At 35.7% G+C, this 17,960-nt stretch overlaps 1 protein-coding gene across 1 annotated transcript; it reads right to left on the bottom strand.

Annotated features, from left to right (window-relative positions):
- Positions 1-10,243: 10,243 nt before the first annotated feature.
- On the bottom strand, positions 10,244-15,296 carry LOC107737882 (aquaporin-3-like). Its single transcript, XM_016549521.1, has 6 exons — positions 15,072-15,296; positions 12,859-12,985; positions 12,062-12,199; positions 11,763-11,881; positions 11,340-11,557; positions 10,244-11,247 (listed from the first exon to the last, which is right to left on the bottom strand). The coding sequence occupies exons 1-6, from the start codon at positions 15,177-15,179 to the stop codon at positions 11,058-11,060; spliced, it is 900 nt and encodes a 299-aa protein (XP_016405007.1). The 5' UTR covers positions 15,180-15,296; the 3' UTR covers positions 10,244-11,057.
- Between the last annotated feature and the right edge of the window lie 2,664 nt (positions 15,297-17,960).

A 17,960-nucleotide genomic window follows, 5' to 3' on the forward strand; every position in this document is an offset into this window, starting at 1 on the left:
TGGGTGCATTAAGATAACAATGCTGGCTATCTTCAGTGTCTTTGCACCACCCTTACCAAAAAGTAGTATACTTCAAGTTTATTTTAGTAAGTATACTTAAGTAAAGTTCAAGTATATTTTTAAGTATACTTTATGTAGTAAGTATACAAATATCAGTGTACTAGTAGTATACTTGTAAGTGTACTATTTCAATACTCTAGCTGAAATATATTTAGACTTTTTCTAAGTATAAGTCAAGTATACTTAAATGTCATTTTAAGTATATTTTTGAGAAGTACATAAAAAGTAGACTAAAAGTATACTTTCCTATTTTTAGTTTAAAAGAAGTATACTAATAGCACACTTGAATAAACTTCTTTTTCGTAAGGGCAGTTAATAATTTTCTAGAATTCTGAATGAATTTCAGTGAGAATGCTGGTTACTGATAGTCGAAAATACCATGCATGAAAATAGTTCGAAAGTAAGATATATATGTATATTTGAACTTTCTGATCTCATAACATGTCACTGATGAACATTTGAGGACTGCATTTAGTGTACACTTCATGAAATTATATTTTCGATTAGTTTTTGGTACCTCAAAATATTCTAAATACACATTCACTTTGTTTTTCAAACTTTCAGACAATCCATGTCTTCAGTTCCAGGTTTACAAATAAATTTGATGGTGACCTGTAGTGTACAAGATGGAGAGGTGACAGTTAAACTTGTTCCATTTAACAACCAAACACGATTTCTTTCAACTTGGTCAAAACAGTGGTCACATCTACACTGACACTAATTCACACTCTACTTATTTATTTTTGAAATAATTAATTAATAATTCATACTTTAAAATATTCTCTGCTAGATTCTAAGCTAGATTCTCATCCTACGCTGTCAGGTTGTGTCTGTCTTGGTGTTCTGTGTGCTCTTTTCACCTGGCTTTCACTGACTGCTTCTCTCACTGGTTTCAGCTCCTAGCTTGTCTCTAAACCATTGCTTGTGTCACTGTCCCCGTGACTTCACCTGTGCTGTTTTTCCTTCTTCTGTGTCTGAGAGTGTTTTCTTAGCCATGGGTGCATTAAAATATCTCTGGGACGAAGCTGTCTTTCATAATGTTCACACCAACTAATAAGTTCCTGGAATTCTGTATGAATTTTTAGAAGAAAGCTAGTCATAGGTGAACATACCATGTATGAAAATATAGTTAATCATACAGAAAAGAAATATAAAGAAAAAACATACATGTATGTGCTCAAACAATGTTAGTGCCATTGTGTTGTTAGTGCCTTTATCTCACCTTCAGGTACACTGGTGTGGGCTAAATTTACCACCTCTCTCAGAACATGGCCCACAGACTGGATCGTAATTTTAAGGGCCGTTCGTAAGGATATCGTCATTTCAGGGTTTGGGTACTCTTCTGGTAATGTAAGCAAGAGATATGCTTACAGTGAATCACATTCAGTGGAGCAAATCTGCATTCCATACATTTAATTTACAGTCTTTGTCTACTAAGGAATCTGTCAATTAAATATGCAAAAACACTAAGGAAATAATAAAAGACCAACAAGACACTTGCCACCGATTCGTAGTCCACATCCGAAGTCAATCAGCTTGATGTTCAAGGATACTGTATTGACCAGAATGTTTCCAGAATGGATGTCTCCATGGCAAACTCCATGGTCTATACAATCCTTTGCAGCCTGGACAATCTGAACAATTATCATCCGCACAGCACTGTGTTCTAGATGTCCACTGTTATGCTTAATGAAACAATACAGTGTTTCACAGGGCTCTGGATACTCCATAACCAAAATCACATTATCTTGGTCCTCAAACCACTCAAGCAACTCTATAATGTGAGGGGTGTGAGGTTCCTTCATCATATTAATCAGATCCACTTCTGAATTGCCACTGTAGAGATATCCAGCCTAAAAAAAAAGTCTCGTTATTTCAATATAATATATTTAGATATTATCAACATTTTTGTGAATTCATCTTTTAAAGTTCTTTTTGGTGTTTCAAATATTCTAAAAACACATTCATTATGTTTTTCAAACTTACAAGATAATCCTTGTCTTCAGTTTCAGGTTTAGGAGCAAATTTGATGGCGACCTGCATTTTAAAAGATGGAAAGCATAGGTAAAATTGTTGTATACAACAAGCAAACATCAATATTTTCAACTTAATCAAAACAGTGGACACAGATCTTCACTCATCTGTACTCTCTCTCTCTCTCTCACACACACACACACACACACACACACACACACAAAAAGAAAGAAAAAGAAAAGTAAAGAGAGAATTGTGGTACCTTTCGGCGATCCGATTTATGAATTGCTAACTTGACGAAGCCATAGGATCCCTTTCCCAGATCATCAAGCATATGATATTTCAAATGTACTGAAAGATATAATAACATGTTCATTTCATTAAGATTTGTATCGTGTCTGAATAGAAAGAATAAAAAATCCATGTAAAAAATATAAGTAGGTTTTAAAGAGAGTTATATGAGCAATGAAAATCAGTTCATATTAAAGTAATCTGAAATTAGAATCCACATTGCTTTGTACAGTACATACTCTGCACATTGCACATATATGGCTCAGGTAATATAATGAATTTAAGTGCAGCATTAAGACGATCAATATATAGGCTATATTTTTTAAACATGGAGCAGTTTCAAATGTACCTGAGCCAGGTGATGGACCGATTCTACATGAACCTGATGTTGTTTTTATCCCTGATGGACCTGGGACAGGCTCAGGGTCAGACGTTGGTGTCAGACCTGTGAAAGGGGGGGTGCACAATGGGGATGGTTGATACTTGTTGTTAATCAGTTACTTGATTCATTAATATCAAGATGAATCTTATCAAGGCCAATTACGTGTAGATTATATGGTGCATTCTAAAAAAAAATATATATAAAAATGTATACAGTATTAATTTGAACATAGCCTACTTTGATCCATCTGGTCAGAAAGTTGTTTAAATGACTTAAACAGTGTTCAAGACTTCAGCTTAACAGCTTTTTACAGACTTTGCAAGACTTTACAGTCTTTTCTACAGTTTAAAACAAAACTGTAATCTAAAAAGGCTGAAAGTCGAAGGTTGGAGGTCTCGATTGTGACATCATCAGCGACGATAAGATGCGTTCTACTCACTAATGGACCGGGGGGGACTAATGGCCCGGGGGGGGCTTTCGCGTTCAGCAAAAAGAGTCTGTGTACTTTGCTTTCCACTTCAAAAGAAATGAGAAATGAGAAGCGTTTTTAATAGGGAAAAAAGAGTTTATGCTTGCGTATCATTTGTTCGTTCGGCTTTTAAGTCTAAATAAAAAACACACCTCGAATTACGATGCATGCATTCATTCTTTTTTTATTTTATTTAGCCTAATATTGAAAGCAGAAAAACTGGAGAACGCCTTTTTGTTGCTTCTGAACACACACACTAAGGAGGTTTGTTCAATTTTCTTTATTCGTTTAATCATACGAATGATCGAAATGTCATAATAACAAATATGTCGAATGTCATAAAGTACACAGTATTTCCATTCTAACAAGTAACCTAACCTAAAGTAAAAATAAGCTTCATTGGCGGTCTTTTTTGGGGGATTTTTTTTTTCCACTTTTGAGGCATTTGCGCAAATGATAATAGACCTATAGGCCCTATACAAAAAGATTTTGGTTGGGGTGCTCTATGTATAGACATCCAAGATTGCAGTGTATCCAGAAGGACAATAAATATAAATACAGTGCAGTTATAAATATGTGACACTATTGTCATCATATGCCATGAGTGACTGTAAAAAAAGTGTTTCATTAAGTACACATTTCTGAAGTAGTTTTCATTGTCAATTACTTTGTGACACGTGGCCATAAAGAATGTACATTACTAACATTTTACAGAATTCCAGGATCATCTTCTTCTGCTTCAGTTTCTCTCTGACTGACGGACCCAGTTTAGAGCAGCTACAGAACATGAGAGGTTTAGCAGAAAGTAGTGCCACTTACCAGTCCAAAACAGGTATAATTGGGTGAAAAGACGATGTTACATACAGCCAGGTGCAAAAGATATGTGGTAGAAGACATAGAAAAGAGAGAAAAACACATGGCTAATAGCAGGGGCAACCAAATAACAATTCAAACTGAGGATTCTGACACAAAGAGGTCAGAAGAACATAACAGAGGAACAACAAAAACAAGCGGATGTGGCCATACTGTTATTGAATGGATGCTCAAGCAGCACTGTTAGTTCTGGTTGGTTGGAGTGAATTTGGACTGAATTAATTTTAAATGATCCAAGAGAGAGTGGATAAAGAGGGTTGTCTTTATCATTATGATTTCATAGGATCCTCAGTATGAGCTCTTAACAGATGTTCACTATACTACGTATATATAAGTTTGTTTGTTTGCTCTTGTGTTTTGCCGCTAGGTCGCTAGGTGTCAGTGCAACATAAGGAAAAATAATTGGGCGAAAACGGCGAAAACAGGGTGAAAGGACCTTTGAAAGCCAACATAGTAAACACAGTATAATCTCAGTGAGAAAACAAGCATTTGAGTAGTTTGATTTTGACTTAAACCTTTAGTTAAGATATACTCATTTTGACAACTTTTCCATGTATCAACTAAAAACTAATCCTTTATTTATAATTAGCTTATTCTATATTTTATTACATTAGGATATGAGCTAGGAGCTGTAAATTCGCTGAATTAACGTTAATAATACGTCTATTTATATAAGATTTGCTTTGTAAAAATGCATTTTGTCTGTATACTAGGCTACACCATAGTCATGCTTAGTTTTGGCTCTTTTATTTATCCATATGTTATGCCACATACGTTATAGGTTATCCAACGTATAGTAATCCAGACAACAGGCTTAGTTTCTTTCTTATGTTGAACACAAAAGAAGATATTTTTTATAATTTTGAAGAACCAAACAGTTGTTGGTACCCATTGACTTCCATAGGGAAAGAAACACAATGGAAGTCAATGGGGACCACTAACTGTTAGATTGCAGCATTCATCAAAATATCTTCTTTTATGATCAATATAAGAAAGAAACTCATACAGGTTTGGAGTGACATTTGGGTAAGTAAATGATGACAACATTTAAATTTTTGGGTGAACTATTCCTTTTGCTAATACACAAACTCCCTGCTCTAAACCAGTTTGATACCCTTCTCAGTTTGGTGGGCGTGAAATAACTCAGTGGAAACACCTAAATGTCCTTTCCTGATTAGAGGTGAGGTGATGCTCCAGAACATGAAGGCTTTTGGCAAGAGGAATGAAGACCGAGGGTCTCAAAAAGATTATTCACAAGACCCAGAGAAAGTCTGACTTCATCAAAACCCCACACATAAACAAAGGAAGCTCAAAGAAAGCAAACCTCTCATTCTCTAAGGGCATAATTGCTTCCATTGCTTGCCAAGCTCTTAATTCCCTTAAGAGCTGAAAAAAAAGAGAGTTTCATTAAGTCTCTCAACCTCAAAACACTGACTCATCAACCACAGTTTAGGCCTGTGGTGAGGAAACAGAGACCCCATGTCACCCCAGAACAGGTGGTTAAAGACAGAATAGTGTGAACCAAGGTTGGCATAGCAATAACAGAATACAAATTATTTTATTATTTTTTTCTAAAATATGAAAAATCTCTGTAAAAACATTTATGCAATCATTTATTATTCATATTTATAATGTATATACTTTTATATAAGCTTTTATTCTTTTATTTAATTTTTGTTTACCAAAATGAATTAAAAAATAATAAATTAAAAATGAATCATGAAAGTTTTACTAGGGTATTTGACTCATTTTAGTTGTTCACTCTTTGACCTCATAGTGTCACTTTGTGCTCAAGGAAAACAAAAAGATAAGCAGCTAGGACTGTCTCTCTCCTTTATAATGTCTCTTAAATGTCTTGGTAAATACAAAATTACAATATATAAAATTTTTATATTTAAATTTTGTTTAGCTTTATCAGCTCTTTAACTCCAAAAGAGATTCAAGGCCTCTCTCTGGATTCAATGTGTGTGGCTTCATGACATACAAATACTTTTATTTATGTATATTGTTATTTATTTTTGAAGTTCTTAGATTTTGCTCGAACACCATCACTTTGGCATTGACTGACATGTGACCCCCATTTGCCTCATCATACATATTTATGAATTTTCACATAGATTTCTTTTACAGATCACTGTCCTCTTTGCAGAAAAAAAGTTTCCTAAATGTAAAAAATGTGTTCCTTTAATGGGAACTGAAGGATGAAAGTGCTATAAAAGTAAATGGGACTTTTGGGCTATATTTCAATTCTTCAAAATTCACATGATAGCTTTGTGTGACCAACAGACCACATTATTGACTAAAAATGCTCCACTTCAGTGGACTGTTACTGCTATACCCGGATCATTCATTCACGAACGAATCATTTAGACCATACAAACTGGAGTCATTTGGGTTTATAATGACATGATGATGAACAAATGGTAACAGAATGTTCATTTTTGGGTAAACTCCTCGCATTATGTTTCCTAATAGGAACTGAAAATCATCTAGTTAATCACAACTGTGGATTTTAAAGCAATACATTTTAATTTATATGCTGTGTTTAACAAAGCAAAATCAAAATTGATGTATCCCCTGCACTACAGGTAGTCACTGCATTACAGGTCACATTTCAGCATGAATTGGTTTACATAGAGGGATTGATTAGTAATTATTTTTTAATGTGTGCCTTATTGTCAGGCTACAGCCATGCCTCCTCAGTAGGCATATACCCTTTCAGAATGCCATGGTTGGGGGTCTGGGATGCTGGGTGTTTGATTGACATTAGATCTGTTTGGGAATCCACGTCGCTGAAAGGCCATGTCGTTTAGGAATTCCAAATGTCAAGCACCTCTCTGAAGTTTGAGCAGTGGGTGGGGACCAGGAAAGCAGTTTCTCATCGACAATTTATGTCACCACCGACATTTAGTTCAAATCTGTGAGAGAGATTATTTTTTTCTAGCACAGTTTGTGGTGAAAGAATAGGAATGATTCTGACTAATGGTGGTTGTGAACTAATGGAGGTGGAAATGATACTTTTCAACGAAATTAAAACACCAGTGCCATTAGTGTTTAATGAGTGAGTCATTGAGTCGTTCATTCAAACGATTCGTTCAAAGGCAGATTCATCAGATGTTTATGCCTGGGCTAATGAAACTTTGATTCAACCGATTCGTTCAAAACACGGAATCAATCAGCAATGAATCGGCTGGTTGCTGTGAGATGTGCTGTTTCCGCCTAAAATGTAAGTGACCTAATATTATTGTATTTGCTTATTGAACTGTTTATAGAACTATTAAACAGTCGTAATGGTGAAAACGTTGTATGATGTTGCCTAACTAACTGCATTTTAAATATAAAAACTTTCCATTTTGAATTTTTACCTCAGGATGCTGAGTTTCTTAGTTTTGCGCGTTTAGATTTCTTTAGAGAGGCTGTGTGAGCCTCGCCTCAGCAATAGATGCATATTATACAGTCTATGTGCCGGGCCTCAGCCCCGGACGGCCCCGGCCCAATTTAAACCCTGGTTGTGAAGGATTTACAATATGGATTAAACTGTAATATATATTTAAAAATTGTGGTTTCAATTTCTCTGATTTTTTTCACTATCGTCAGAGCTAAGCACCCACAAGTAGCTAGTTTCCTGATTGCTTAAGTGAATGACATAAAATTGTTAGTCAAGCCCAGGACTTTCTGAAACACTGTGTGTGCACTGTGCGAAACAGTGATTTTTTCCTAATATGATCAGAATGTTCCTAGATTTTACACCTCAAATTATCGTTGTGTGTGTAATTGCAGTCAGCGTTCCTTCATAACATTTCTTTGATACACAACAGGGGCGTGTCTAAAAAAAAAAGAAAAAAAAAAGTAATAAATGTAAAAAAAAAACAAAAAACGCTTATATACGTATAGCGTGATCCCGTCCCTCCTCGCTCCCACTTCTCTTCTTGTCTACAATACTGTCATATCCTAATAAAAGTCAAAAACACCAAAAATAAATCTAAAAAAGAAAAAGCATACATTTGAGACTTGGTTTCAGTACAAGATAGGATCTTATAGGCCTAAAGTTAACACAGTATAGCCTACATAAACAAAATGAAACAATAAGTGCTGGTATAGTGTTGGTTGATGTTAGTAGTTATAAGACAAATGACGTTCCATAAGCCTTTGGACTTTTGTACTTGTATGCTTTAATATATAAGGATAAGTTACTTGAGCTATTGAAGCCAAGAGTTTAAATAAAAGTAATTATCCAACTGTTAATGACATCACCTAATCGCTCACTGTATTCGTGTGACTGAGAGGAAACCGAAAAGAAAAACTATTTAAAACTTTTTGACAATAGACTGCAAGCTCTCATTCAGATCTGCCTCCTTCCAATCAACAACCAATAGATAGAATCAAAGCCCTGCCCAATTTTTTAATTTTTTAATTTTTTTGATAATGTGTTTCACTTGAAACCAAAGATCTGTCAAAGACTGAACAAACTGGTCTTGTCCGATTAAAAATGAGCCAAGAACCAGGAGTAATATGATTCCCAAAGCTTTAGTGTTCTTCAAAAAAACTAAAAAAATTTACAATATTGACTAAGCTCATATTAGACAACCTCCCTTTATTTTAATGACAAAAAATAATAAACAGTAGCTACATACTAAGGTAGCATCACCAAACAAACACTGTTCTATTTTAATCAAGCGCAGATCTAGATGTTTTAGTTTGTACTGTCAGTCATTTTCCATTTCTGGCTTGAGGGCATAACAAGCAATTTCGTATCGGTTTCCTTTCATGACACTGACTCTTGTGTAGTGTACTTGACGTGGACGAGTAATACAATCAACAGGAATAACAGTTGTCATGGGAACCTCATTCGAACTCAAGAAAGATAATAGTCAGAGATTTCATGTGTTTTGATATACAGACTATAATAGAGTGATAAAAAAATGACTGATGAATTTTAGTCTGTAAACAAAGTCATATTTATTAAATTCTCATATACTGTGGACATTCTAAAGCCCCATTTAGGACGTGTGGTGAAATGTATATGTGGTATGTGGAAAAATGACATGCATTTTAAGTTGTGCTTTGACACATAAAAACCCTCAAGAATTTTGTACACTTGTGGATGCAGCTTTATTGCTGTTCCGAACCCAGAAATCCAAAGACGACATAAAAAATTGGTTTAATGGTTTCAAAAGCCTCGATTAGCTTGCCTCAAATCTCATTCCAAATTCCCAAACTCAATTCCACAAACATTCTTCTTAACGTCTGCATTCATTTTCTACAAACCTACGAACTGACTCTGTGCGTGCTCATTGATTTAAGATTCATGGTCTGGGTTATCTCCATCCATCTCATGCCAATAAACATCTCTTATTTTCATTTTCTATTTTCCCCTTCACTGAGCTAAACAGGCACTGCAATCTTTCCTTTCCATTTGGAAGATTTACATGAGAGTGAGTTGTGATCAATGCATATAAGATTTTACAATTTGCATTCTTTTATGTGATATACCTGAGAATGTATAGGCCTTTTATTAGATTGCAACACCCACTACAGTTTACACCAATGAGGTTGACTAATATCAAAAACACTTGCAAAACTCGTATTGAATGCTTAGATTGTTTTAAACAATTTTTTGTTAAATATAATTTAGGGATATGGCAGATCCCTCCTCTGCAGGCTTAAAAATATTTCATTCAATTTTCATCAAGAAATTATATATAGTATATATAGTTTTATGCTCTGTAATGCCAGTAAGTCTGGGTCTGTATAAAGTTTGTTTGTTGACAGTGTGATTTCAAGCAAGTATAAATCGTGGCTGCAGTTTTAAACTAAATTACAGCTCTTTTGTTTTACTCATATTGTTTATTGCCATGAATCCAAGCAGCGGTTTGTGACAATTCACTTAACCTGCCCACTCAGTTCTTACTGCAGACCGAAGAAAACAGAACAGAGGTTTGGTATACGCCTATTTGTGGACAGACACTTCTTGATTTGTTCCAAAATTTGACTGCAAACTTTGCACAGATGAATTTGTGTACATCTATACACATATTTGCATTAATCTGCAATGTTAATATCAAAAGGAAACATGATTCTCCTTTGGAAATCCTGACGTTTTACTGGACTGAATGATGCTAATATATACTGAGCAAGTACATGAATGGACATCAAAGGCATTCCCTGCAGTTAAACGACCAGATCATTTCAAAAATAAATTTTGTGCATGATGTTTCTCATATATTAAAAATACTACAGATCCATTAGAATCCTAATGCCTTACCAAAAATGCAGTTTATTTTTAAAGAGAACAGTATAAATTAACACAATATGTTATATGCATAGTCAGTGTAAACTCTGAACAGTGTAAACCAGAACAGAAACAGGCATGTATTACATCAAAACATATACTTGGACAACAAATATGTTCCCAAAAAGGCAAAAAGCGACATAACAATGTAAATAGAACTGGATTTCTCACTGCATAATTACAGCACTCATTACTATTTACTTATAATAATGATGGAATATTAGTGGAACAGGTACTTTTATGACTTTGATGCGGTATTCATAAGGGTGAAGGTTTTCATAAATCATATCCCTTATTCATAATTATTCATTATGCAGATAGAACTATTAGAGATAAATGAACGGGTGACAACAACTGACTTGTTAGCAGATTGGATGAATTAATTTGGCTATGATTGGGCATTTTTTGGAATAAATTGAAAGGATAACTAGTAAGTTTATGTATAAAACACAGAGGTTCTGGTCAGGATAATTAAAGTGATATGCAAATTAAGATTAATCAATTACATTGTTTGGACATCAACTAATTGCAAACACACTACAAAAAATACAACTAATTAGTTTGAGTCTAATCACAATGTCAAGGGTAACTGTCAAAAGTTTTGATTTAATGTGGGTACAAGATACACAATATTGCTACTATATTGTCATGAGAGCTAAATTAAATTTTAGAAGCTGAACGGAACTGTGGAAAAACAACTCCATTTGATCCCAGACTTATGCTGTCTCCTTCTCAGAAACAGCAGAGAGTTTGAATCTTTCCTTCTCTTCTTTTTCCTCTGTTTTACTTTTATCTCTTGCTTCTCCTTCCACATGGCATCCCACCATCAGCTGATACACCATCACACCGAACATGGCACCAATGAATGGGGCAAAGATGGGTACAAAGGACCAGTAAGAGTTTGCTCTGTGGTAGATGGAACACAAACTGATGTTAGAGATGGAATCAATAGTGAAATGGATGGAAAAAATACATATAGTAAAGCAAATGTGACTTACGAGAACACCTCTGAGCCCCATCCAGCAATTGCGGTGAAGATCCGAGGTCTCAAGTCTCTGGCTGGATTTACAGCATAACCTGAGTTAAAACCCATGGACTGACCAATCACTAGAACTACAAAGCCCACAGTAAAGGCCTCCAGTCCTTGTGGAATGGGGTTATTGTAAGGGTCGACAATGGCGAGGATACAAACTATGAGAGCTGCCGTGCCAGTCATCTGTGAAAAATATTGGTTAGTTCACCCAATAATGACTCACCCTCATATTGTTCTAAAACGTTGATATTTTGAAGGCGTTTCAACAGTTTTTGTCCATAACAATGAAAGTCAATGGGGTCCAAAACAACACTTTCATTGTATGGACAAACAACACTGGGACATTCTTAAAAATATCTTCAGTGAATGCTAAATTTTGTTGTCTTACCTGATCAAAGAAGCCATTGAGCAAAGTAAGGTGTTTAGAAGGGTATGTAGCAAAGATTCCAGCCGTTGCATTGTCCCCTACAACAACTAGAGAACCTTGTCCATAGTCCCAAATTGCATCTGCAAAACATCAAGTGAACATAAAGTGGGGAAACGCTCTTTTAGATCTTCAAAAGCTCCCAGTTCACAACCACAGTTCTCATAAACTGAGTTTAATTTTTGGCTTCAACAGACTGACCCAGGATGTGGACTGAGAAAAATGTGGATTATTGACAACCAAAATGAAGTCCTAAAACTTACCAATATACATGCCAAATATTATTCCTGAGCCAAGAAAAGCCCCCAGAGTCTGGGCCAGGAAGTACACGGGAAATTTCCTCCAGGGTTCTCTCCCCAACAAACAAAGGGAAAAGGTCACAGTAGGGTTTATGTGACCTCCTGTAAAACACATGCTTATTTCTTAATATGTTGAATGGTGCATTTGAAACGAGATCTTCACAGAACACAATTAAAATGAAAGTATATACCATAAACATTCAGTTTACACTTTTTGGGCTGGTTCGGTACATGCTGATTAAGTCTAAACCAGGATTAAACTTCAAAAAATTTCAACTTAAACTTTTTCATAACCTTTTTAGCCATGGATTAGCTATGTCTGGAAACGTTGTTTTTCAATCGCCTGCCACTTCCTTCTTGTCCAAGACGTTACTTATAGCCCAAACTCTCATTTATTTGCAGTATTCCTGTTTTAAATGTTAAAGTCAAAACTGCCATTTGATGTTGTCTGATGTGCTTTTTCTTCAAAAGCCTTCAGGTACAGTACATCCATCGAGTGGATCAACTTTAACCATGAGGCAACCCTAAATTCCAGCCAATAATAACTGAAAATAAAATGTTCTAAAAGTAGGAAAGAATGTAGTGTAATTTGACCAGTTTAAACCCATCTGGTGAATGTTTGGGCAAACGTTTTAATATCTGGTTCTGATCTGTATGTGACTCACTGAAGTGAAATGCCACATCTGAAATCTGAAATTTCCTGTGTTCTCCCAAGAAAAGAAAAAAAATGACAGTTTTAAGAAGCTTATGATCAGAGTTACCTGAGACTTGCCCACAAACTAGGATTCCCAATGTAGCAGCGAACCCAAAAGCGAAATTCACCGTCAGAAACATTCCATGAGAGCCTCCGCTTAGAATCAACTGGGCGACAGCACCACATCCAAACATCTAGAAATAGAGAAATTATGAATAAAAACCCAATTAACCAACTGCTTAACTCTGAGACTAGCTCTAGATTAAATAACTGGCATTTTCATCAAATAAATCTCATTGAATGATTGTGGGGTTTAGTTTGACGTATTATGATTGTCAGAGCTAGACATCCTTGGCTTCATGTAGCTGTTTTTTGTTTGAGGACTGCATTTGAAGAATGTGAAACGTTATGGGCACCATGTGGATTTGATAGATAGTGTGTGAATGACTGTGTGTGTGTACTTGCTCTCTCTCCCATTGTGCGATGCCCTCTAGCCTGTCTGTGTTTGCTAGCCGTTATTGAGCCACACGATCAGCTTCTGGATGGGGGGTTCGCAGACCGCACAGTACCATCAGAAAACAACGGATGGGCATTGGTGAAGCTCTATTTTTCTCCAGATATTGCTGCTCTGGAGTCTTAGTTTCCATTGAAAGCAGATGATGAGATATGGTTTAACCTGTGATCCCCCTGTGGTGTGTCAAATTTATTCCGGATATGGGGTGTCTTGAATTCTGGATTATAGACCCTGTTGTGCCCACCCTAGTGAAAAAAAGTATACTTTATTGTATTTGTAATATATTACCTGTTTTAATAGTACATTGCAAATATACTAACAAAACAAGTAGTACAGGTTTAATACAGGAGATTTACAGTCTGATGTAGTAAAAACCTTACCTCTTTTACTTTGAGGTTAGTTTCCACACACAAGTACATCTGATGTGTGAGCGTGGCTGCAAGTATACTTAGCATATTTTTTTTTCACTAGGGCAGTGCCTGTTGTTTGTGCTTACCTGCTAATTGCGTTGTATAAGCTACTTTAGACTACAAATTGTCAAAAGTACACCAATACAAGATGTGTTATGACACGGAATATTTCATTAATTCAAAGACATCTTCTAGTAATGTTTGTAGTGTTCTGTTGAAGTGAAAATTAGTCTTGGTAGCAAGATCTTTTCTCTTGAGGTTTAGCAGAGGAGCAACAAATTAACAGCTATAATCGGAGGCGTCTGATACTAACAAAACAATATTTTCTATCACTAGTTATTATTTGTGTTCATCCTTGTTGTGACCATCCTGGTTGACCAATTAATATTACATTAGAATTCTTATTGTTTAGAGGCTGTTTGCTTGTGTTTATACAGTTTCAGTGATAAAGTATGTTAGTTACATGAACACAGTTCCAGTGTCTTCATTTCACTGAAAAATATACCCAAAATATGAAATGGCCCACTCTACAGTGTCAGAAACTTGAGTAAAGCAGCTACTCAGCAGAAGTCAACTCGATTTCAAGTCCAATTATGTCATCTAACAGTGTGTTCAGCAAAGGAGACATTTTGCTTCAAATTAAGTTACAAACGTAACTTATTTTAGCTTTGAACATTCATTTAATTCCATGTTTTAATAGCTATTATTAGCAACAGCTGAGAAAAACATGTTCTTATTAAAAGTGGGAAACATTATAAAATAATAAAGTATAGATGCAAAGTGTAAGTATAAAGTAAAATATATACTTTTCATAAAATACCTCAATAAGCAAATCATTTGCAAAATAAGGGGAAACAACATCCCTTAGGTGTAGCTGAATGGAAATGTAGCCTTTTCAGCAGATGAAAGCATCTAGGTTATGTTTGATATCTTGTATGCATGCATCCATTCCACATTTTCATCAAAGATTGACAGCAAATCAATCTTTGCATCATTAGTTATTTTTCATCCATATATCAAGCTAAGTGCAATCAATGTACTACTATTATTTTTTAACAAACTAATGAACTAAACTGACATTTCTGATTTTTTAAACATGGAATAGCCTACTGTATATACTTAAGTTACAGAAAATTTAAAAAGAAAATTTTAGAAAATTTCTCTATAAACAGAAATGTGCTGCAAATTCCGGATGGTAACACCTTGTAATCCCTACTCTGAATTGTTCAGAAACATTCCCTTAGTTCAAAATGAATAAACTAAACTAAATCTGACTGCATGGTATTTTCATCATAGCTGAAATCGGTTTGTCTCATCACTAACTCATCGATGACAAAAACAACAGAACTGTCTCACCACTAGAATGAGAGTGCCCAGGCATTCTGCCAGTGCCTGTCGTATCAGCACATTCCGAACCTGAAAGATCCGAGCCATCTTTTCCAGGATCACCTTCTGTCTTCCCATAACGTCTTAGGATAGTTTAAAAATGATGATTAAAGGGTGTTTTAATTGTGATGATGATGATGAAGGGCAGACTGCCGCTACTGCATAAGTGTTCCTGTACTACTTGTCCTGCTGAGTTCGGGCCCTATATGTGCTTCTGAATGTCCCGCCCTCAGTCAATAAAAAACCAAAACAGCATTCCTACAACTTTTTCCCTCCCTCCATCCCTGTCTCTTCCATCGCACTTGCACACACATTTTTTTTCATGTCTGACTTCTTTGTTATGAATGTGCGTCTGAGGACTGGGATAGAAGGGATTCTTCCGCTTCAAATATATATAAATCTGTTTCTGAATGGCCCTCTAGGGTTTGGTGCACAAGAATCTGTATTGTTTCCGCTAGTACTATTTCCTCACCGTGTGGATTCCTGCTGAGTTCGGGCCCTATATGTGCTTCTGAATGTCCCGCCCTCAGTCAATAAAAAACCAAAAACAGCATTCCTACAACTTTTTCCCTCCCTCCATCCCTGTCTCTTCCCATCGCACTTGCACACACATTTTTTTTCATGTCTGACTTCTTTGTTATGAATGTGCGTCTGAGGACTGGGATAGAAGGGATTCTTCCGCTTCAAATATATATAAATCTGTTTCTGAATGGCCCTCTAGGGTTTGGTGCACAAGAATCTGTATTGTTTCCGCTAGTACTATTTCCTCACCGTGTGGATTGTAGCCTCATAGGCAGTGACTGGAACATAGAGTCCATGATGAGAGCGGTTATGCTTACCTTACATTTTTCTTTAAATGAATATTTTAGGTTTGTGGAAATGTATGGATATTTAACCAGCAGTGAAGCTTGGCAAGTGTCTGAAACACAGGGCAGATGTTTTTTATTCTGGAAAGTATTTGCGCCACATGATGGTCACAAGCTTGGAGTGTCTGGAATTCTATTTTCGTAATAACGATAAATAATTCATTTTTTGTCCAAGAAACACAATGACTTGTGGCAACAATCTCCAGCATTATGACATTGTGGATGTTTACCAAAACACAAGCTCTTGCTATCTGTCCCTATGGTATTTAACCCACTATTACATGTGCTTAATTAATGTTACTTAATCTGAGCTATATCTTTCGAATAATATGGTGAATAGAGTGGCTGATAACAAGTCCCAGCGCTCAAGCCTCTTCCTGTGGTAGGAAGGCTAATATGTATCATGAGAATTCTATTTTCGTAATAACGTTAAATAATTCATTTTTTGTCCAAGAAACACAATGACTTGTGGCAACAATCTCCAGCGTTATGACATTGTGGATGTTTGCCAAAACACAAGCTCTTGCTATCTGTCCCTATGGTATTTAACCCACTATTACATGTGCTTAATTAATGTTACTTAATCTGAGCTATATCTTTCGAATAATATGGTGAATAGAGTGGCTGATAACAAGTCCCAGCGCTCAAGCCTCTTCCTGTGGTAGGAAGGCTAATATGTATCATGACAGATAATACTAAAAATACATTCTTACTGATCTATGCAAAGTGTCAAGGTTTGGCTACTACTATAACACCATTCAATGGGCAAAATGTGCCTTTGAAAAATAGCTGGGTTTTCTATACTTTTTTTTTTATATGCAACTTAGAAAACGCAAACATTTCTTTATAGCATAGTAGATGTTTTACCTGTTCCCAGTGGTGTCAAAGCAACCACAAAGTCATGGACATGGAGAGGATATGAAGAACTTGCTGTTGCTGAGTTTCACCTTCATCTGACTTTGTCAGATTGTCAGCCTAGTTTTAGTTTTACTGTATTTTTGATTAAATAGCCTAAATGCAGCCTTGAGGAGAAACTTTCAAAACATAAAAAAATCGTACCGACTCCAAACTATTGAACAGTAGTTTATATTCACGCCACATATGTGTGTCTAGTTAGTACAGTCACGTGAAGCTAAGCAGTCAGGTGACTCATGACACCAACCGATACTACTACAACGCTTGTCAGAGCTGTTTTTAGTCCTCTTTTAATTAATAAGCTGTGACCCAAATCCAATACATGGATAACAAGCAGCTTCAACACTTTCACCTGTTATAAGTTATTCTAGTAACTATATTTTATTTTCATATCAATACTCACCATGTTCCTTTGATGAAGCTAGCTCTTCTTGGTAACCATTGGAACAGTTCACTCATCCATATATGCCCCATCTCCATTCGGAATTTAGGGGATATGTTTTATTGCAGTCTTTCGACATAATGAAATTAATTGTGTTCATCTTGTGCTCTGTGTTTGTCGGTAGGCTATGCTTGAATGTTTACTGCTTCCGCTCAATAATGGCCTCCACTGGTCCTTCCCTCGATTATTGAATTTAGGCCTAGTTGTTTTCAAATATTTTGGGTGCTTTTTTGTTAATATTAGGTTTAGTTTTGTTGCTAATGTGTTTTTTTTTGTACAGTATGAGTCATATTTGCGCAGATACAATTCTTGGTTGCCTTATTTTTAGCTTATTATTATTTTTAATTGAACTTCCGTCCACATGTTATTAAAAAATAAGAACCCTGTGAAAATCTTTACGGTGAAACAAGACCCGATCACCCTGCTGGTGTTTATTTTACAGTAATGACTGCTGGCTGTACATTATCACTCACATATGTGGCCCTGGACCACAAAACCAGTCATAAGTAGCACGGGTATATTTGTAGCAATAGCCAACAATACATTGAATGGGTCAAAATTATAGATTTTTCTTTTATGCCAAAAAGTATTAAGTAAAGATCATGTTCCATGAAGATATTTTGTAAATTTCCTACC

Source organism: Sinocyclocheilus rhinocerous, unplaced genomic scaffold, assembly GCF_001515625.1.
Source record: "Sinocyclocheilus rhinocerous isolate Xijiao unplaced genomic scaffold, SAMN03320098_v1.1 scaffold374, whole genome shotgun sequence".
NCBI classification, from domain to species: Eukaryota; Metazoa; Chordata; class Actinopteri; order Cypriniformes; family Cyprinidae; genus Sinocyclocheilus; species Sinocyclocheilus rhinocerous.

Excerpts from the sequence above, each read along its gene's own strand:
- LOC107737882 (XM_016549521.1), bottom strand. The coding sequence starts at position 15,179 with ATGGGAAGACAGAAGGTGATCCTGGAAAAGATGGCTCGGATCTTTCAG. Across the intron at positions 12,986-15,071 it reads TGGGCACTCTCATTCTAGTG|ATGTTTGGATGTGGTGCTGT; the intron begins GTGAGACAGTTC and ends CTCTATTTCTAG. Across the intron at positions 12,200-12,858 it reads AGTTTGTGGGCAAGTCTCAG|GAGGTCACATAAACCCTACT; the intron begins GTAACTCTGATC and ends TGTGTTTTACAG.